The sequence below is a fragment of the Miniopterus natalensis genome, chromosome 18 (assembly GCF_054644295.1).
Source record: "Miniopterus natalensis isolate mMinNat1 chromosome 18, mMinNat1.hap1, whole genome shotgun sequence".
In the NCBI taxonomy this organism is placed as follows: Eukaryota; Metazoa; Chordata; class Mammalia; order Chiroptera; family Miniopteridae; genus Miniopterus; species Miniopterus natalensis.
The window spans coordinates 37,246,565-37,268,513 of record NC_142098.1 but is presented as its reverse complement, the minus strand read 5'-3'; the positions used below and the strand labels follow the sequence as shown (position 1 = coordinate 37,268,513).

The following is a 21,949-nucleotide window of genomic DNA, read 5'->3' as shown; positions in this document are numbered from 1 at the left end:
TCTTTGGGCAACCTGCCTGCCTGCAAAACCTGCGCCAATTCCCTCTATTCCCCCCTCCTCGAAAATACATTCAGCACACTACTGAGAAATGAACAAGTGTATCAGCTGGCAGAGCTCTGAAAAATAAGGTGGGGATGTGCAGGAAGGGTGGCATTTTTAATAGGGTGTCAGGGAAGCCCTCCCTGGAAATGTGACATTTGAAGAAAGACCCACATGAAGGACAGGCCCGTGCAAATATCCTAGGAAGGGCACTCCAGGCAGTGGGAACAGCAAGTGCAAAGGCCCTGAGGCAGGAATACATCCCACATGTTTCCTGGCCAGGAAGACCTGGGTGGCTGCAGTGTCATGAGTGGTGGGCAGTGAGGCAGAGCTAAAAGGGAGACAGAGTGAGCAGACCAGAGCTGTCCAAGAGAAGTTCCTGTGACGATGAAGATATCCTACACTTGCACAGGCCACGTGTGACTCTTAAATACCTGTTAGGTGGCTGGTATAACTGAAAAAAATGTTCAATTTTATTTGATTACATTTAAATTTAAATAGTCTCAATTGGCCAGTGGTACTGGACCAAGAAGATCTAACCAATTATAAAGCTTTGACCTTTAGTGATATAGGAAGCCATCAGAGGGTTTGGGAAGTAAGTGACTGGCTGGGACTTGACTTCTCAGTCAAACAAAGTTCAAGTCACAAGGCCAGCCCAAATTCTAACAGAGGGGAAGTAGGCTCCACCTCCGGATTGGAGACATTCCAGGTGCACACAGGGAGGGGAAGGAAGATTGACATTTTGGAGATAGTCTTCCACGTGCGCCCTCTGGCTGCCGCTGGCAGAGAACACCAGGTATCAGTTTGTCCCGCTCCACAGTGGACACAGCTATCTCTGCCCTCCCGACCCTCCATCTGGTGGCAGGTGTCATCTGTCTGGAGACAATTCCCAGGTCTACATCTTCCTGGGAAAAGGTGGGCCCAGGAGACCTCAGATGTGAGAAGAGGAATCTCTCCAGAGGGCCCAGGCCAGGCAGGGCAGCCTGAATGGGACTCAGTCTTCACCTCTGAGGGAAGAGAGGGAGTGGTGGGAATACCTTTGATCTTCCTTGGTGGGTCGTTGTGTGATGTAAGATCCAAAGTTGGGCCTACTGTGAAAGGGGCCTGCCTGCCCCTGGACTGTGAGGCCAAGGGCAGGGCGGCAGCAGGAGCCTCAGGAAGTACTTGCTGACAGATCGGCAGAGGAAAGGAGTTTCTTGCAGCTTCCGCTCTGACCCGGCCTTGTTGGCCCACCCTTCACTTAGTCTCTGTGTGTACAGTGTTTCTGATGGAAGTTCTCCATCCCAAGCAGGACTCTCCCTCATGAGCCTGCTGTGACAGGTGGACACGGGGGCTGGTCAGCTCCAGGGCTCCCCAGAGATATGGGAAATGAGAGGGGGATGGGGTGGGACTTTGGGATCCCCTAATGAAGTGGTCACCCTAATCTTAGCAACTTTGGCACCATCTTGAGACAAGCTGACTTATAATAATGACTTTATTTTAACATATTTAATTACAGACATAAAATAGCTGGGGAAGGGGGTGAGCCCCAGCCTAGCCCACCCCAGGGCTGCCAGGAGGGGGTGTAGGCGAGGCCTCCCTGATGACCCTCCTTCCAGGGTCTTCCTATGGCGGGGCCCTATTGCTTTAGTGGGGGAGGGGCCATGCAAATGAGGTGGGGAAGCCTCTGGGCCCCACCCCTCTCCACTGCTGGCCTCCCTCCAAAATGCCCGGACAGAGCCCCAACCCAGCCTCTCCACCTCCTCCTTTGTCCAGGGAGCAGACCCTCTGGCCAGCCCCCCCACCCCCTCTGCAAACCTAAAAGGGAATAAATACAAACTTTAAAAAGTAAAAGGGGGTCCAATGTTGCCCTGAGCAGGGCCTGGGGTCCGGCGGGGCGGGGACCCTGCTGCACGGGCCTCACATCATCCCCAGCTGCAGCAGCGTGCTGGCATAGGCCATGGGCTTGACGTCGGGATGAGGCTGTGAATGCCAGGGTAGAGACAGAGGTGGGCCAGCTTTAGGGGCACCTCTGAGCACCAGATGCAGATACCCACCTGTTCCCCCAGCTGTCATGCAGTTTTCTGCTCCCCCCACCCAGCCTCAGTCACTTCCTTCCCAGGCTGGCGGAGGACAGGGTGACTCACCACTGCTGTGAACTGGTGGAACTGGGGCCGCAGGTCAGAGCCCCGGAGGTGAATATAGGAGGCTTTGTTCCCCATCTGGTCACTGTGGGGACAGGAGCAGAGTGAACAGTCAGGGGCTGGGTGATAGAGAAGGGCTGGGTAGAGAGGAAAGCAAGGGAGCTACAGGTGGGGGGACAGAGAGAAGACCCAGGCAGCTGGGTGGCAGAAAGGGTGAGAAAAGCAGGAAATGGAAGGCAGAGTCCATGGCAGACACTGATGGACACAGAGATGTTCAGTCAAGGACACAGAGGACTGATAGGAGTGGGAGACAGAGAGGAATCCAGGCGAAAGAAGAAGGGGGCTCAAGGAGGAGGGACGCAGGATGGGCAGGGGGCAACTGCAGCCCCACAGAGGCAGGACTCTTGCCAAGTCCTAGGCTCTCATCTGACCACGCCTGGCTCTCACTCCAGGAGACAGGGGACAGAGGAATGTGGTGACTGGCCCTTGAGGTTGGAATTGGCCTAGTCCAGAGCACAGGCAACTCGGCAGGACAAGGGGCCTGGTTTTCAACTAAAACATGGCAAGGGACAGGGAATGTGAAGGAGACTGAAAACATGGCCCTTGTGTGGGTCCTGCTTGAAGAAATAAACTGCAAAGAGACATTTATGAGACAAGGGGCACTGGCGGGGGTCAGCGGCCTCTAAGGTCTGACAGTGGTACTGTGGTTCTGTGTAGAAAAGTGCTTCCAGAAACACTGGGCTTTCAATGGATAGAAGAGGGGGCTGCTTTAAAACAGCCCCGGGTGGGGGCATGGCGGGGGGTGTGTGTGCTAGAGAGTGGCCTGAGTTGGTACTGTTGAACCTGGGTGATGGGCATGTGGGCATTCATTATACTATTTTACCTATTCCTATGTACCTTTGGAATTTTCTATCATAAAAAGTAAAAATCAGTGGGCTGGGGAGAGAGGCTTGGATGTGTGAAGGTGATAGGGACGCACCAGTAGTTGGGGGCAGAGAAGACAGTGACACAGCGGCCACCGTGTGCCACCTCATAGCCCTCGGCCTTGACCTCGTGGCTACGGATGATGTAGTCCAGGTGGTTCTCCTCCAGGAAGGCCTTGGTGACATCGGGCCCAAACTGGCAGCTCACACCCCGCTTACTGACCGAGCGTCCATTCTAGGGATACAGGAAGCTTAGGGTCTATCCACCCCCTAAGCCCCTGCCCACACCCACCATCCATGGCCCCTGGGCAAACTGACCTGTGGCTGTGGGTCTGACCAGAGCAGGTCACACATGGGACCTGGAGAAGAGGTAGAGAGGAACATCAGGGGCTGGCCCTCCGGTCTGGAGTGTGAACTCACAGACCACCTCCCAGCCCAGCCCACGGCACAGCATGGTGGGGCTGGGCAGGGGGTATCCACTGAGAAGTGGGTGTGGGACTCGAAGGATGTGGTTCTGAGCCGGTTGCAAGCTTCCCTGATGACCTCCCCTCCCCTCCAGACCCATTTCTAGCCATTTTGGCCTTACAGCCAGGAGCCTTAACATGGCAATTCAGATCCGGTTCCTTTCCTGCTCAAGGCCTTCCATGACCCCACTGTCTGGGGAACAAAGACCAAGCTCCTCACCCAGGCCTGAGGCTCCATGGCCCCATCAACCCCCTTAAAGCACTTCCCCGCTCACCCCAAAACTGGCCTCCTGGCTGTCCCTCCCACCTACCAAGCTTCCCCCTGCCTTGGGACCCCTGTGCTTGTTCTTCTGCATGGCGGGTCCCCCCTCTCCTTTCGTGTCAGCTGCAATGTGGCATTCCCAGAGAGGCCTCCTGACTGCTGGCACACCGATCTATCCATGCCCTCCATAACACTTCCCAGAGGTGTGTGGGTGTGAGCATGTGTACAGGGGTGGATACTCTGCTGTCTGCCCCAGTCACTAGAAGAGGAGCCCCACTACATCACTCCAGGGACTGGGAGCTGAGCTCACAAATAAACAAATGACTCAGGTGTGCTCTGGGCCTGGTCACTAATGCTCCCTCGCCAGCATGGCCCCATGAGGAAGGTGCACTCACTCAAGCTGCAGTTAAGGAAAACGAAGCTCAGGCCTGCTGTCCTTGCCAAGGGCACAAACCTCATCCGAGGCAGGGCCCTGGTCACAGCAGCTCTGATCTGAGCTCAGGCTGCTCCTCTGCTGCAGACACCGAGGCCCCCAAGGGAAAAGGCTGCCACCCGGCCCGACCAGTCACCTGAATCTGGGGGCTGCCGATTCCGCTCGATCTTCCTGATATCGTCCAGGGTGACACCGTCTTCACTGAACAAGCCCCCATGCATGATCTGGGGTTTAAGTTGGGGACAGCAGTGTGAAGGGAGGTGCCAGACATATCCCAACCCCCAACTCGCATCACCAGCACGTCTGCCCATGTGTGGCTATGGGTGGCGGGTAGGGAAGGGAGCCCATGGGTTCTGGCTGCCGTCCTCACCAGCACTTTGCCATTGATGCACTGGGCCAGAGGGAGCCACTCAAACACCTCGCTGAAGAGCTCGTACATCTGGGCTGTATACTTGGCCTTCACCTCGCCCTCAAAGCCATAGATCTGGTTCATGTTGTCCGTCTCATGGTTGCCTGGCCAATTGCAGGACAAAGAGAAACCTCAGCCCCTGCCCCACACCCAGGAGCCCTTAGCCTCAGGCTAAGGGGCCCAGGGAGGCTTTCGTAATAGCCCCAAGCTAATGACCCTCATGCATCAGCTCCTTGGCCCCTCATAGAAATTGACGAGGTGTAGACGCTCTTAACCCACTTTCTGGAGGGGCACTCGGGCTGAGAAGCACACCTGAGCACGTGGCCAGGAGGCCAGGCCTGTAGTAATGGCCATGGGAGTGGCTGATGTCTCTTCTCAGTCTTGCAGCCACATCCAAAGCTGAGCTCATCTCCGGGCCCACACCCTGCCTTTTCAGTCTCCCATCTGTCAGTGGCAGCCACAGACCTCCAGGTCCTCCAGCCAAAACCACTGCACTACCCCACCCCTACCCACGGCCCAGCGCCATGTCTCCCTTCTCCCACCCTTGGTTCTTGGTCTGTTCACCACACAGAGGCCCAAGGGAGCCTGTTAACACCAGAGTCAGCCCCTGACCATCCTCTGCTCAGAGCCCTCCCATGACCAAGTCCTCCTCAAGGCTCACAGAGCTCCATTTGTGTGATGCCACCGTGTGGCACACAACCTGCCCTACCTTACAGGGCAGCCCTGTGTGTTATCTCCACAACACACAACGTACACAGCTGCTGCTAGCCTCCCTGCTTCACAGAGATGCTGGAGGCTCACACAGGAGAAAGTGAGTGTTCTGCCCGCGCCCACATGATTCGACCCTGCCGCCTCCCAGCTCACCTCGAAGTAGGTGAAAGTGATCTGGGTACAGGAGCTTAAAGCCGAAAAGGGTGAGGATCACTTCTACGGAGAAAGAGCCGCGGTCCACAAAGTCGCCATTAAATATCTGCCCTGCTAAGGAAAACAAGGAGGGGGGCACTCCTGCCCGTCTCTCCACACTCATGGCTCGTCAGCACCTCCCTAGGAACGAGGTCAGCAGGGCTCAGGGAATCTGGGCATTAGTCTCTCCTCACTGTGTGGCTCTGGCCCAGCAGCTTGGCCTCTCTGAGCCTTAGTAGGATGTACTGAGGTCCCCAACCTCATCTGCTTCTCAGGGAAACTGATGGTGGAGAGGCAGACACTAGGTGTCCAGCCTGCTTCAACTCTCTGCAAATACAGGCCCAAAGCCACAGGGAGAAGGGACACAGACCCTTCCACCCAACATGCACAGGCCTGGTGGACCTAAGAAAGTGGCCATCTATCAAGCAGTTAGCATTACATGTAAATACTTACACAGCACTGCCTGGGGGCCCCTGAGCACTTCATACACACTAACCCTGTAACTCCTCTCAACAACCCCAGGCAGGCCCTGTTATCACCCCCACTTTGCCAATGAGGAAACTGAGGCACTGGCAGGGGAAGCAAGTTGCTACAGCCACACAGCTAAGAGGTGACAAAGCCAAGAGGGCACCCAGCGTGGGCAGTGCCAGGTGTTGTATAAGATCTTGTCGAAGCCCCGTTTCAAAATGAAAAGAAGCTGGGGCCCAGAGAGATGGAGCCACATGTCCCGGTCACACAGTATGTGGGATTGGCCCTGGCCTGTGCACCACCCACATCCCGGTTCCAGTGCGGAGGAGTGTATCTCCCTTCGCAGGCGTCTCCCTTCCCAGAGCCCGGCCTTTTTCTCTGCGGGGGGCTCCTCTCCCAAATCCAGGTTGGGGGGTGGTTTGCTCTTCTGAGGAAGGATACATAGGGGTTGGTCTCTGAGGGTAAACCGTTGAGCTCAAATATGTTGAGAAGGTCATAGAACTGGCCATGGGTGTCCCCGCACACTGTAATCTTCTCTGTCTGGAAGAAAAGAGGCCACCGGAGAGGGAGGGGCCCAGAGAGAGACGTGGGGAGGGGGGCAGGGAGGAGGGGAGGGGCAAGAGGTCATGGCAGACCGAGAAGAACCATGCAAAGACACAGGCAGGGGACACAGACATGAAGAGGTGTAGAACAGAGATGGACAGACGAGGGACATCCAGGGGGACAGACAAGGGGTGGAGGGAGAGGGAAGGCAGACCAAGCCAGGTGGGTCTGTGAGTTTCTGAGCTCCTTGGCCTCTCCCCAGCCAGGGAGCCCCCACCCCTGGCCCACCCACACACTGCCCCTCAGCGCGCACCTCTTTAAGCGTGGTCTCCACGAGTGTGCTCAGCTTGGAGAGGACCTCTTTGACCTGAACCAGAATCTGGAAGGCAGGGCAGGCTGTGAGTGGGACTGGCTGGGGGGCCTGCCCTTCCAATGCCCCCAGCCTCCAGACAGCCTGGACTAGACTAGGAGACCTGCTGCCTTGAGGTGGAGGGAGAGGTGGGAAGAGGAGAGGAATAGGCAGGGGAGGCCCAGACAAGTGGATGCTGGCTGGGGCCAGAGGTGTCCCCCAAACTGTGACCTAAGTGGCCTTTAAACATCACGGCATTTAAACATCAGAGGTATTTCACATGAAAATCGAGATTCTTGGTTTCTCTTAAAATAATCAGCATCATGAAACACATGGATGAATCCAGATGTGGCACATTTTATAAAACAACTAGCTTGGACGCGGCTAAATGTTAGTGTCACATAGGAGCCTCCCCCAAAAGGCGCAAGGCTGTTCTAAATGAAAGTAAAGGCAGGCATATGCAATACTCAATCCTCCAATGCATTCTGGATTTTAAAGAAACAGCTGAAAAGGCTGTTTGGGGGGAACTGGGAACATTTAAGTATTTGTCTAGAAATGCAGATAACATTAGTTTGTACTAACTGAAGATGACCTTGACAAGTCATGTATACTTGACAATGTTTTCAGACTTCACTGACGGTCTGTGGACTGTGCATTAGTCAGTAGTATTGTATCAATGCTAAATTTCTAAGGTGCGACCACTAAACTAGTCATGCAGGAGGATGTCCTGTTTTTAGGAGATGCAGGTGCAACATCTCCTTGAATGGTTCAGAAAAGAAAACATTAACAGTTGGTGAATCTTGGTGAAGGGTGTTTACTGTTCTTCTGACTTCTTGGCAGGTTTGACGATTTTCAAAATAAAAAGATGGGGAAAAATTAAGTGTTAAAAGTAAATGTCCCCTCTGGTCAGAACCTATTAAGTTATAAAAGACTGTCACGGTCACCCTAATGAGGAGAATAAGCCAAAATTCCAACAAAATCAAATTTAAAAAAATGAAACATCTGAGAGCCGAGGATACAAACAAACCTAAATCAACCCAACTGCAGACAGTGCCAGGCCCTTCCTTGGGAGAGGAGACATGACCACTTTCACCCTGGTCTCCTGGCAGCGCGGCAGGAGGGTAAGTCCGCCACAGCTGGGCGAGGGGGGCAGAATGTTCCTGCCGGGCATGGGCTGGTGTGACAGATGAGAGCCCCAAGGAGCTCCAGCTGCAGGCCTCTGCTCCCACCTGCCAACTCTCTCACTGCTGTCACAATAGGCAAGGCACAGGGCAGCATGGTGGAGACTTTCTGAGGCACAAAAGTAGGGGGCGGGACTGGAGAGCATAGAACTCCCCAGCAACCCGAAACTCTGGCAGTGCGTCTGTGAATCGGAGCTCTCCAGTTCCCAAAGCTGGAGACCTTACAACATAATGACATCGCTGCCATCCCAAGCCTGGCTGAAGGAGACCCTGATTCCACTCTGAAAACACTTAAAGCCAGCGGTGAACTTAATCCAGCCACAGCTGCCCAGACTGCACGTGAGACTGACAGCCCTCGCACCAGCAGCCTGGCAGAGGCAGTCCTGCTGATTTCTGCCGAGAAGGTTCACCTCAGTCTCTTCCACAGAATGTCGGGCACAGTAAAAAACTGACACACGAAGAACAGACAGCAGCAGCAGACCCAGAGATCTCCCAGCTGGTGGAATTACCAGACAGACTTTACAATAACCCTGATAAATGTGTTAAAGCACCTAGTGGGAAAGGGAGACAACATGCGCAAACATATGGGGCAGAGAGATAAAAACTATTTTAAAAAGAACTGAATGGAAATGCTAAAAATAAAATACAGTATCAGAAATAAAGAATTCACGACGCCAGGTACACGGCCAGCTCAGCAAGTGTTAAGCTACTATTACCATCCCTCTCCTCCACCTGCCCTTTGTGGCTGGGTTTCAGCAGCCAGCGCTGCGATACTATCCGGGGGTCACAGGTATGTGTGGCACCTAATAGATGAGTTACCTGATATGCGCATTTCCGGTGCAATTTCTTCTGGTCCTTGTACCACTGCATGAGCTCCTTCATGAAGGTGATTGTCACCTTGCCGTCCTCAAGCTTGGGCCCGCTGTACTCGTCCTCAATAGCTGGTGTGTGAATGGGGGAATGAGTCAGTGGCGAGAGCCATGGTGAGGATGGAAGGGGGCCTGGCTCCCAGGCATGGGGCAGACATGGCTCTGGACACTCAGGTTAAGATGCGATGGAGTGAGAAAGGATTCCACTTCCCAGCCAGGTCCCCCCATGTCCACTCCTCCCATTCAGGTAAGCTCAGAGGCCCTTTCTCTGACCTCCCTGTCTATTGTGCCCCCTCTCCCCTCTGCCTACTTGATTTTATAGCCTTAAAACCATTAATTCATTAGTTGACTAATCATCTCTCTCCTCACTAGAACATTAGCTCCATGAGGCAGCCGTAACCTCAGTGCCTAGAACAGTGTCTGGCACATAGTAGGTGCTCAGTAATTATCTGTAGCATGAATGAATGAATGATCTGGGTGCCTAGAAGACCTAGAGACAAACCAGACACAGGAGGCCCATGAGGGGTGAGTGCTACTGCCAGGGAGCTAGACCCAGGCAGGAGGAGAGGCTCAGCCACATCTCCCAAACTGGGGAACTCAAGCCCCGAATCTGGACTATGGAATCCCCAGGAAGGCAGGTAGGGAAGCAATAGAAAGCAACCCGGGGACAGGGATCAGAGGCTACACCTGAACCCCATCTCCCCACCCCAGTGTGCACAGGGAATGGAGAGGCCCATGCAAAAATGTGGAATGTTCTGGGCTGGATGTGGCAGAAACCCGGGCCCGACTCACTCATGCTCTCAATGTCCAGTGAGTCCACTACTGAGCGCTTATGCTCGTCGCCAGCGATGGCCCGTTCAAAGGCCTTCTGCTTCACGATCTTGTTGCACTCCTGGTATTTCATTTTGGCATCTTTGTCGTGGGGCTTCACCTTCACCACCTGGGCAGGCAGGGGGCAGAGGGAGGGAGGGAAAGAAGGGAGAAGGGGGGAGGGAGGGAGGGAGGGAGGGAGGGAAGGAGGGAGGGAGCGGGCATCAAGGCTCAGACCAAGACAGGGGCAGAGAGCAGTCAGGAGGCGGGGACACCACAGCTGCCCACAGTCTGCCTGGCCTTGGGCTCCATGAATGACAAAGCCAGACTGCCCAGGCCATAATGTACTGGTGGTGCAACCCTGGACACCTCTCCCCTCCAGGCCTTGATTTCTGCATCCCCAAACTAGACCACACAGGGCTGCTGTGAGGGGTAAATGGTAATCTGCATGGGTGCTCTTAATAAATCTTCACTCTGTTGTTAAAACCGCCCCATCTGAGGAGCACGTGTTCAGCTTCGGGTTCCTCATCGGAACCAAAGCTGGCCGAGGCACATTTTACTGCTATTATTATTGTCAATGTCAAGGTGGATGGGACTGAGAGGAAAGGATGTGCTGGGTCTAAAGTCATGATTAATGACCCAGACTCCTCCGAAGGGCCAATGACTTGCTGGATGACCCAGATTCCCTGAACCTCAGTTTCTTCATCTATAAAACAAGGGAGATAACAGGCTCCACCTGCCAGGGCTGCTGGGAATAAGTAATGAATCCAGGACTTGGCAGGCACAGCCAGTGCTGAGTGGTATCATGTTTCTTGGTCGACCTTGGGCTGTTGGAGAGACCCAGGACAAATGAGTTCCCTCAGTTCCTCTTCTGAAGGGAAGCAGGCCACAGATCCAGGCTGCCTGGGTTCAAACCCCAGCTCCGCCAATCATCAGTTGAGCAACCTTAGGCAAGTGAGTGTGCTTCTCTGTGGTTAGGTGGGAGGAGTACCTACCTCCGAGAGCTACTGTGAGGACTGAATGAGTGAACACTGCAGTGTGCGCAGGGTGCTAAGCCAGAATCAACCCTGAATAAGTGTTAGCTACTCCTCAGGGCCCCTTTCACAGGCTGCTGTGCTGATTAAACCAGCTCAGTTGCAAAAAGAACATGCCTTTGCTTTGGGATGCAGTAAGTTCTCAGTAAAAGAGCCCATCCATCCCCTCCTCTCTCCACCTTCTACCCGCCTTCCTACAAACTCTGATAATCCAAGCTCAAAAGCAGAGAGGGCTGGATTCAAATCCCTGCTCTGCCACTTGCTTGCTGTGTGACCTCGGACAAGTGACTTCACCCCTCTGAGTCTAGGACAGTTAGTTATCTGTGTTACTGTCACTATTATGAGTGGCCCCCACAGCTCCTGTGTGGGGGGCAGAGAGGGGCAGTGATGCTCCCTGGTGGAAGGCCTGGCAGAGTAAATCAGAAGCCAGTGCAAAGGCTCACTGACGAACCCCTGAGGGTCAGTGCAGCTCATCCACCCCGGGAATGGCTGTGGAGACCAGGCATGTGGCAGAAAGCTAGGTTGCGGCTGGCTTCCTCCCTGTCTGGACAGGCTCAGGCTAGGGCACCCTGCCAGGCAGCTCCACCTGGGGTATGGGTGTGGTGCAAGGCTTGGGAAAGAGGCAAAATCAGACATCCCTGGAGTCCTTCCCAACGGAGAGAGGTTATGAGTCCACACCCCAGGACAAAGTCCAAACCAACACCTGGCCTGGGTCGCGAGAATCTGCTTTTTGTTTGCCCAGCACTGCCCAGCCAGACCAAACTCCCAAGTCCCTGCATGCACCACCTCCTCTCATCCCTGGGCCCTGTACAGGCTACCCGTGGCCCAGAACACCTCATTCCCACCTCTAAGTCATTTCTAGCTCCTCCTCTTCCAGGTATCCCTTTCCCCCATCACTCAGGCTGGGTCAGACACCCTCTCTGGGCTCCCACAATCCCCTGGACCTCCTGGCCAGCCCTGAGCGCTGCTGGACAGTGGCTGTCTCCCCACTGGAAGATGGCCTATGAGGGCAGTGCTGAGGCTGTATCCCAGCGGTGAATAGATGAACCACTCAGCTTTTCCTCTGAGCCAGTCTCCTGTTCTCAGCAGGCTCAGAGGCTGGGGTGGAGATGGGGACAAACCCTGACAACAAAAGAGGAGTGGGAGCAGTAATAGAAGCAGAAGCAAAAACACGGCTAATTTTCTGAGCATTTACTATGTGCCTGACATTGCTGTAAGGAATTAACTTGCTCATTTTATCCTCAAAGTAGCTCTCTGTGGTGTTATCACAATCCCATTTGATGGATGAGGAAACTGAGGCCCAGAGGGGTGTAACCAATCCAAGACGCCAGGATTCCGTTCTCTCCCTGTGTAGATTCCTGACTTCCACCACACACACTGAGATAGTTTCCCTTCCCTGCCCAATGCCACCTGTCCCCACAGCACCCTGTATGTCCTCCCGGGAGGCAATGTGGGGTAGTGGTCATGAGCACCCACTCTGGGGTCAGGCCTCCCTCAGGTTCTAGAAAGTTCAGGTCCCAACTCTGCCACTTCTGTGTGGTGTGACCTTGGAGGAGGGGCTCCCCCTCTCTAGACCTGTTTCCTTTCTGTAAAAAAGACTGAACTCATGCATGCAAAGAGCTCACAACAGTCAGGCCCACAGTAAGCATGCAGATGAGGAAACTGAGGTTGAGAAAGGAAAAGCGCTTCACCCGAGAGCCCAGGTTGCTGAAAAGCTGAACTTGGGCTTGTTCAACCAAAGTCACATCTTGGCTCCGCCTCTAAGGATGCCTAGATCTAAGAGAGGGGCCCTGGGAACACCCTCCATGAAATTGGCATATCACAGGCAGCTCTGGAGGGTAGGAGGTAGAGACTCTGGATGGGGAGCTGCCCCAGGGCCTGGCTCCTCTGCCCTAAACCTAGAGAGCCTGATGAAATATGTCATAATGGAGAAGGCTGACCAGCCTGCATGCATGTGGGTGACTGGCTGATGGTGGGCCAGACCCAGGCCCAGGCAAGCAAGGATCCCAGGCTCACATGGGGACTCCCCAAAGCTGCTGGCAGAGCCCCCACAATTAAATGCTGGGTGTGGCCCCACCTCAGATTGATTTGAAAAAGGATGTGGACTCCCCCACCCCCAATGACACTCACGAGGCCGGGGATAAAGTTTAGACTTGGCACACACACAGGATGGCTGGCACTGACCACCTCAGCCTCGTGGAGTGGCAGGGCTGGGCCCCAACGAGCCATGAGAAGCCCTGCTCCCTATCCCAGGAAAAGGCTTCCTTTCCTGCAACCCTGGGAGTGGTGAAGACCCAGGTCAGATCTCTTCTCATTTTCAAATGCCCCCCTCCAGGCCCAGCACCCATCTAGGACCCCCCCACCCCAATCTGGAGCCCTAGAAAAGCCCTGCCCCCATCCCACCCCACTGTCCTTCTGAGTTACTCATTACTGAGCCCTCGAGCCCCAATGACCTTTACTCGCACCACTTCACCAGAGCCCACGGCCACTCCTCTCACCACTCTCCAGGCTGAGGGTACCAGGGACAGGGAGAGGTCTGACTGAGGAATGGCGTGGAAGCCCAAGCTGACAAGGACTCTGCTCTGCTGTTCCTTCCCCATCCTCCTGGGTGTTACCCCAGCACCCTCCTCCATTTTGCCCCTCAGTCTCTAAATTACCTCTCCTGCACACCTCTGCCCCCATGCTGACACAAGTGTCCTCTGGCCCAAGGCTTGGTTCAAGCTTTCACTGGGCCTAAAGTCCACCCTCTACCCCAGGCCAGTGGCCAGCAGCCAGCCCAGGCAGTCTCACCTGGATCCCTCCAACTGCAGCCTGTGGCCCAGCCTCCCTTGGCCACCCCTCCCCACACAGAAGCTGCTCGGGGTATGCAGGAATGAAATGTGTGTATATTGAGGGCAGAACAGAACAAATGACCCCTGATTCTCAGGAAGCTAACTCTCTGAAGTAGGGAGACAGGGACTGACAGGAGGGCTGCCTGGGTTCAAATCCCAGCTCTGCCATCCTTCCAACTTGCCAGCTGCATGTTGGTGGGCAGGTGACTTAACCCCTCTGGGATGCAGTCTCATCTGTACAGTGGGGATGACCACAGTTCCTACCTCACAGTTCCTACCACAATTCATTCAGCCAGCTGACATGAAGGCTGAAGGTGCCTGACATGAGGGCGTGCACTCTGTGAGTCCTTCCAACTATCCTCATTACCACTATCAGAACAATTACAGCGCTGGGAGTGGCAGATGACTGAGGGGGTCACCTCATTACAATAGCCCCCATTTGCTGTCTCTCTAGAGTACATCACCTTACTCGGTTTCCTCCCAGCGTGTGTCCTCATCTGCATGGAATCTGTTTCATGTTCAATGACACGGGTCTGTGTTTTGCCCTCCTCTGAACTATTAGCTCCACTGGAAGACAGCTGTGGCTCTCATTCACCAACGACAACAATAGTAACAGCTCACTGTTACAGAACACCGACTGTGCCAGGAGCTGTTCTAAACACTCAAAAAGCAGAACCTCATTTATTCTTCACAGCAACCCCCAGAGGCAGGTCTTGCTGCTCTCCCACTTCACAGGTGTGTAAAAGAAGGCACAGAGGGCCAGGCAACTTGTCGAGGAAACCAAGAGAATAAAGGTAGAGCCGAGGTGCGAACCTGGGCAGTCTGCTCCAGGACGAGGGGCCTCCCGGGCATCTGCTGGGTGAGCGGGTGCTGAGTAACTTGTGAATGGCCTCCACCCGCCCTCCCCCTCCGGGCATGCACACCCAGGCTGTCCTTCCCCAGCTGCCCCATCGGCCCTCAGCATCCACCTGGCTCAGGAAGCTGGCCTACTCCCAGAGGCCCGGCTCACCGTCTCGTAGTCGCGCAAGGCGGCTCGGAACTTGCACAGTGCCATGTTGCTGGCAGCCCGGCGGTAGTAGCCCTTAATGTACTTCTTGTCGATCTCGATGGCCCGTGTGGCATCAGCCAGCGCGTAGCCGTAGCACTCAGTGCGCAGGTAGGCCAGGCTGCGGTTGCCATAGTAGATGGCATTGCTGGGGTTCAGCTCGATGGCCTGGCTGTAGAACTTGATTGCGTTCTCGTAGTCCTTGGCTGTAGAGAGAGAGGAGGAGGAGGCATGAGGCAGGGCTGCCGCCACCTAGCAAGAACAGGCCCTAGGCTGGGAACAGGCCCAGTCTCCCCATTTATAGACGGGGAAACTGAGGTTCAAAGCTAAGCTCAGAAATGTGTCTTCAGCCTGCCCCTCTTTCCTGGCCCACCCTAGCACAGGCCTTGTCTCCTCAGGACCAAATTCCCAAGACCCAAGGTCATTTCCACACCCCCCCATGCAACCATCAGTCCTCCAAGCCTCAGACCAGGTGAAATGTCTTCCAGGACTTTAGCAGGGTCTCACTGAATCCTCCTTACGGCCTACAGAGGACATGTTACTGAGATGTAAACCAGCAAATGTGAGTCTGCCCTGAGCCCCTCAATTGTCCAGCCCCTAAAACAAGGACACAAGCCCAAAGAGGGGGTCTAGAACAGGAAGTGGGGAAGCTACTTAGGCTTCAATAAGAAGGGGACATATCAGCCAAAACCCAAAGAAAGTGACAAACCAGACTGAAGAAGAACATTCCTGACAGGAGCAGCAGGTGCAAAGGCCGGGGGGGGAGGGGGCACAGCGAGAAGCTGGGGCAGAGTGTGTGTGGGGGTGCAGATGAGGGCACGGAGGCTGGCAGGACAGAGCCTGAAGGCTATAGCCACAGCAGGGTCTGGACATTGATGTTCTAAGTGTTTAACGACAAGATGTGACATCTGACCAACGGAAAAAGATCAATTTTATTTAAAATGAGCTATGGCTGTGCCCTGCACTCTACGTCTTGACCCGTGGAATCCTCGCATCTCCATGGCACAAGCACCATCTGGTACTCACTTTCCAGATGAGTCATTAGGTCTTGTTCAAGGTCAAACACCCAGTCTATATTCACAGAGCCAGCCTTAAACCCCTCCCATGCGGCCATTTGACAGGCAGAAGGCCAAGGCTTGTCAGAATTGTGGAACCAAGATGTACTATGTGCCAGGTAGGGCTCTTGGTACACGAGTCCCTTCACTGAACCCTCACAACAACACAGAGGACAACTACAGTAGCCCCATTTTCCAGATGAGGGGACTGAGGCTCAGAGACGCAAAGCCCATAGTTGAAGTCACACCACAAGTGGCAAGCAGGGATTCTGAGCCAGGCCAAGACCCACATGCCCCCACTCACCCTCCATACCTGGAAGCCTCTCGGGGAGCCTGGCACAGGGGCAGGAACAGACACAGGGGCAGGTGGCCTAGGCTCTCTCCCTGACTCTGCCTCTTACTAGCTGGGAGTTCCTGGGGAATTTACATATCCCCTCTAGATTTGAGTTTCAGAGAGTCCTCTTAATACCCAGCTTAAAATGGGAATTCCTGCCCTAACTCCTGCTTTACTTTTCTCCAGCCATCTGATAAACCATCAGATTTCTTGTTTTGTTTGTTTGCTTATAATCCATCTCCCCAATTTCAATCTAAGCCCCAGGAGGGCAGGGGCCTTGTCTGTCTTACTTCTTTCTGAGTCCTTGCCCTGTCTGAGGACACAGCACCCCTCAGTCCTGCCCTCCCGGGGATCACAGTCCAGTGTGGGCTGGAGGGGTGGGGAACAACACACAGATCCATCCCCATAAAGGAATAATAGAGTGTGCTGAAGCCTGGGGGAACTAGAGGGGATGTTGGAGCCGAGACCTGTAGGGTGAGAAGGAGTGAGTCAGGTAAAGAAACAGAATGGAACAGGGCTCCAAACTCCATTAATTGTTCCAGAAGGAAGGCAGGAGGAAGGCAGGAAAGCAGGGAGGGAGGGAAGGAGGGAGGGAGGGAAGGAGGGAGGGAAGGAGGGAGGGAGGGGAGACAGACAGACAAACCAACTGAATAACCAACACTAGAGAAAGAAAAGGCCAGGTCCTAGGGAGATGGCCAGGAGCAATAAAACAATGGTTCTTTTTGTAGGCTAACACCTAGTGATCTTTCAAATGCTCATGTCCCCTCCTTCAGGAGCCCTCCTTGACCCCCCAGGCTGGGTCAGGTACCCCTCAGGTCTTACCTATTCCAGCCCTGCCCACTCTGGATTGTCACTGTTAAGTGGTGAGTGTGTGTCCCCCAGGACTGTGAGCCCCAGGGCAGGCCCAGGACTTCCCAAAACAAGCAGGGGCAGAACCAGGCAGCCCAAGTCTGACCGACCCTCCCTGGAATGCCAGTGCCTTCGAGGACTCCTTCCAGCCTCCTGGCGGTGTTCCAGGGGCAGTCTGGCCAGCTCTCTTGTCGGGTGAGGTGTTACTTGAATGGCTGTCTGCCATGGGGCAGAAAGCTGGTGTCTGAGCCTGGCACCCAGCTCTGCAGATCCCGACCATGAGACATTGGGCAAATAACCTCACCTCTCTGAGCCTCAGGTTGATTATCTGAAATGTGGAATCACAAACAGCCCTGTCTCATGGGTGGTTGGCTAAAAAAACTCATATATGAAATGTGGCTACAGCAGACACTTGTAGAAGAAGCAAATGAGTGACTAAGCGAAACAAAGAAGAGAATGGAGCAGAGGAAATGGGAGGGGCCCCCACTTCAACATCTGCTGCATCCTGGCCCTGTTCTATGTGTTTTACAAATAGAGTACATTTAATCATCAAGACAGTCCCAGTGTAGAGATGAGGAAACTGAGGCACAGGGAGGTTAAGTCACTTGCCTAGGAGTCACACAGCAGGAAGAGGAAGAAACAAGATTTGAATCCAGGCAGCCTGAGCTCTTAACCATGTCTATAAACTCTTAGACCCAAAGGCCTCCTTGCTGGTTAAATACAACCTCTCCCATTTTACAGAAGGTGGCTGATGAGGCCCAGAAAGAAGGGACGAAAGCTGAACATCGGGGAACAGGCTCTGCTGCCAAGGCCTCTGGAATATGCCTGAGCCCAGAGGTGATCCAGCCTTGCTGGAGGAAAGGTGGGCATGGGCGGTGGACCTTCTGAACCCCTGGTGTCCCTCTTCACCCAGCAGGGGGCCAGGATGGTCAGCGTAAAGACTCTGAATGTGGGAGCCAAGCATGTGGTGAGCAAGGGGGATATCCGGGCTCTGCTGCTCACTCTGTCCTTGGGCATGTGGTTTCATTTCTGAGCCTCAGCTTCCTCTATAAAACAAACAGGGCTGCTCCTCCCTCCCTCACAGTGCTCCAGGGAGGATTAAACAAAGTGGTGTACCTGTCACCACAGGGGCTCAGTTAAGGGAGCTGTAATTATTCTTTTTATTGTTATTCAGAGGCTAGGACTCTGCCTGCCACTGCCTGCTATACAGAGAGGGGCCTGGACCAGGAGAGGCATTCTCCATGCCAGGACCTCTGGCTGCTTGCCCAGCCCCAGGGCTCCTGACAACTCAGATCCCAAGTCCTGGGGGGCACAGGGCACCTCCCAATTGCTTACTGTTTCCCAGAATTCTTACTTTGCCTCAGGATCAACCCCCGTACTTGCTGCTCCTTCCAAGCCCCATTTCAGGGATAACCCCAGCTTCTAGACTGGGCTTTATCCTGGACACCTCCTGATCCCTCAGCCCCCAAAGCCAGATGATCCCCATGTTCTGTCAAGTCAGCCTCCCGACTCAAATCTCTTCTTTTCCACACCTTCAGTGCCCCCTGCCCTGCTCTGGCCTTCATCCTCTCCTGCCCAGGTTCCTGCCCTAGCCTCCAGTCCTGCCCCTCCAGAGGGATTTCTAAAGCACACCTAACCTTGTCCTTTCCGTACTCAGAACCAGTCATGGCTCCCCAGAGTCCCCAGCAGGAAGCTCAGGCTCCTTCCTGCAGCTTCACCAAAACTAACTCCTCCTGCCTCCTACATTCCCACTCCAGCCCCACTCCCTAGCTCAGTGCCAGGCCTTTGGGCCTTTGCCATCTGCTCTTCCTGCCTGGAGCTCCCTCTTGCCTCCTCCGGGCAGCCACTCTGAAACATTTCTTGAGTCAGTTTCATCTCTCCAGCCTGGCCAGCAGCATCACCACCTTTCACCTGTCCGCTATTCTAGTCTCCTTCCTGGTCTCAAGTCTGACCCTTGCATCCAATCTCCACAAGGCAGCTGGGGGATCTTTTTCAAATACTAATCAGACCATTATGCTCAGCTCTTAAAATATTCCATGGCTCCCTACCACTCCAGGATGACATCCATTCTCCATGACCCGGCTTCAGGGCTCTACCTTCCCATCTCTCACCAGTCCCACCTCCTCCTTGTCACCCCAGCCCCATCAAATTTTCCCACTCTTCTGTGCTCCCACTGAAGGCCAATTCTCCCCTAGGGCTCTAGATTCATTCCACTCCCCACCCCCTTCTCCAGGGCTTTGTTGCTGAAAGTCTCCCCTCTCTCCAATATGATTGATTCTCCCTCACATGCACCAACTCCAGTCTCTTCCATCCCTAAAAAAAGCAGCTTCCTCTCCCATTTCTCCACTCCGCTTCAGAACCAAAATACTCAAAACACTGTCAACATTTGCTGCCTCCACTTCCACACCTCCTCTTCACTCTTCAGTGCCCTCCTAGCTGGCCACCACCCCCATCATTCCCCAGACTACCATTAACATTCATGGAGCCAAATCCAATGGTCATGATCCGTGCTCACCTTGGTAGCACCTGACCCAGGGCACAGCCCACTCCTTCTGGAAGCACTCTCTTCTCTCATCTTTCCTGACAACTTTCCTGACTTTCTTTCTACTTCGCTGACCAGCCCCTCCTCTGCCTTTTCCTCTTCGGTTCTAAACATTAGACTCCCTCAAGGTTCCATCCTAGACCCCTTCTCTTCCTAGATGACCTCATCCATTCCCAGTGTGTTCTATTCCATCCATAGGCAATCATGCCCCAATTCCTCTCCTCAGATCTCCACACTGGCCTATCCATCCACTCAAAGTCTCCTCTTGGATGGCTGAGTAAAATCCAAACTAGTCCTTGCAATGACTTATGAAACCCTACATGATCTGGCTCCTGCCCTAACCTCATTTGTATCAGTCTCCCTGCTAACCTGCAAAAGTTCAGGTCCACCAGTCTCCTTTCATTTCCTACCTCAGGGTCTTTGCACATGAGGCTCCACCCTCCTGGAGCACTCCTCCCCAATTCTTCTGCTCAACATTTTAAGTGCCTTCTCCTCTGTAAGGTCCACCCTGATCACCTACCTAATGTAGCTCCAACCCCTGCAATGCTTATTGTCTACTTCACACTCGGTTGGTGCTTTTTCCCCCCAAAGCACTCATCACAACTTCTAAGTATTTTATTAATTTGTGTACTCACTGTTTGATTCTCCTGCTAAATTACAAGCTGTATAAGGGCAGGGCTGCATCTATCTCATTCGCTGCTACATCCCCAGACTCTAGCACAGTTCTTAGCACACAGCAGGTGCTCAGCAAACATGCTGAATGAATGAATGAGCCCTCACACCTTTCTCTTTCTCAAGAACCTAAATCATACTATTCTTGGGATTCCCCCACCTCTACTCCCAGGGCCGCCCACACATCTCTTTTGCTAGTGTAGCCCCATGTCTCCTACTTCCTTGCCCTCCATTCAAATGATCTACTCCTCACCCCCACGATTACCTACTCTATTGAGACTGTCCCCTCTAACCCCCACTTAATGCCACCCACCCCAGGTCTCCCCACTGGACAGCGCCATCACTCCCCTACCTCATGTCAAAACTTGGTAGCGCCCTCTTCAGGCCTTACCATGAACTAGCACCTCTCAGGGTCTCACATTTGGTAGAGCCCTCATTCCCCTCGCCCCTCCCGCCCCACACATGGTAGCGTCCTTCTCAGTCTCCCCAGTTAGTAGCATCCGCTCCGACCGCCACTTTTAGGTATCACCTTTTCTCTCAGAAGCCGCCCCTGTCGCCCCTGGGCAGCGCCATCCTGGGCTTCCCCGGGCCTCCCCACGCCTGGTCACTTGGTACTGCCGGGCCCGCGCCCAGGCTGCAGCTCCGCGTTGCCATGGTTCCGCGCGGGCCCGGCGCCCCTCGACCTGGGCAGCTGTCCAGCCCCCTCGCCCCCTCCGGGCCGGGCGCACCTTTGAAGTAATCGTTGGCCTGCGTCTTAAGCTCCTCTGCCCGCTTCAGAGAGGAATCAGCCGGGGGTTCCTCTTGTGGGGGCTCAGCACACTCAGCCCGGTCGCCCTCCGCCATCGCCATGCCGCAAAGCGACCCCCACCCTGGCAACGGCCGCCAGCGGCACCCGGCCTAAACGTCGCGAAGGTGTGCCGAGTTACAGTTGCTGCTGCTGCACAAGTGTCGTAAAGCGCGGGTCCCGAAGGCTTCCTTCACGCGCCTGCGCAGGTCTCTTCGCCATAGAGCTCGTGGAGGACAAGGTGACCAGAGGGCCCTCAGACCCCTTCCTAGAATGAGCCAATGGGGAAGGCGAAAAGGGGCGCGCGGGCAAAAAAGGCCCGGCGTGGCCCCTGCTCCCAAAGTTGCCAGGTTCCGAGACCGAAGATTCTCCGGGCTTAAAGAGGGATTTACCCGCTGTCTTCTGGGGCTGGTGGGTGATGTCGCTGGTACGTGTGGCTCTTATGCAAGGCAGCACCAAGCCCAGCGCGGAACCCGAGCTGGGAGTCTAGCCCTACGGGCAATTACCTGTATGACCTTGAGCATATCTTCCTCCTCTCTCTGAAAATTTGGTGGTTTCTCAAACTAGAATAAAGTTCCAACCTTCAGGGTCAGTGTTTCTAACTTATTAACTGAAGGCCCCCCGGAACCCCTTGCCCTGAACAAGGCACCAACCCCTTTATTCCTCATCCTCCCACTCCCCAGCCTTCCATAGCTCCTCATGCCTTTAGGAGAAAAATCCAAGGACTTTCTGGCGACCTAAGAGACCCTGAATAGTCTAGCTTCACCCAACATGTCCAGATACCATCCGCAGACATGGTACACACTTCCAGACCATGCTTTCCAAGTCTTCAACCGCTACTCATGTGGAACTGTGGCATTAAATTCTTTAGGGTTCTGCTCTGGCTCCCTCCTGAAAGCACAAGCCACCCCACCTTCAAATCTTGTGACAGTCTGACACACACTCTCCCCACCAACCACAGCCAACAGTCACCCTAGAAGATACTAGTATCATCTCCATTTTACAAATGACACAGATTTGCAGAGGT

The 21,949-nt window shown here is 54.3% G+C and overlaps 1 protein-coding gene across 1 annotated transcript; it reads right to left on the bottom strand.

Annotated features, from left to right (window-relative positions):
- Positions 1-1,508: 1,508 nt before the first annotated feature.
- PPP5C (protein phosphatase 5 catalytic subunit) lies at positions 1,509-21,002 on the bottom strand. The gene is made up of 13 exons (XM_016212586.2): positions 20,867-21,002; positions 14,651-14,892; positions 9,759-9,906; positions 8,917-9,038; positions 6,881-6,946; positions 6,466-6,564; positions 5,518-5,623; positions 4,615-4,757; positions 4,381-4,468; positions 3,404-3,444; positions 3,142-3,320; positions 2,166-2,247; positions 1,509-2,001 (listed from the first exon to the last, which is right to left on the bottom strand). Exons 1-13 carry the CDS (start codon positions 20,985-20,987, stop codon positions 1,939-1,941), a joined length of 1,500 nt encoding a protein of 499 aa, XP_016068072.1. The 5' UTR covers positions 20,988-21,002; the 3' UTR covers positions 1,509-1,938.
- Between the last annotated feature and the right edge of the window lie 947 nt (positions 21,003-21,949).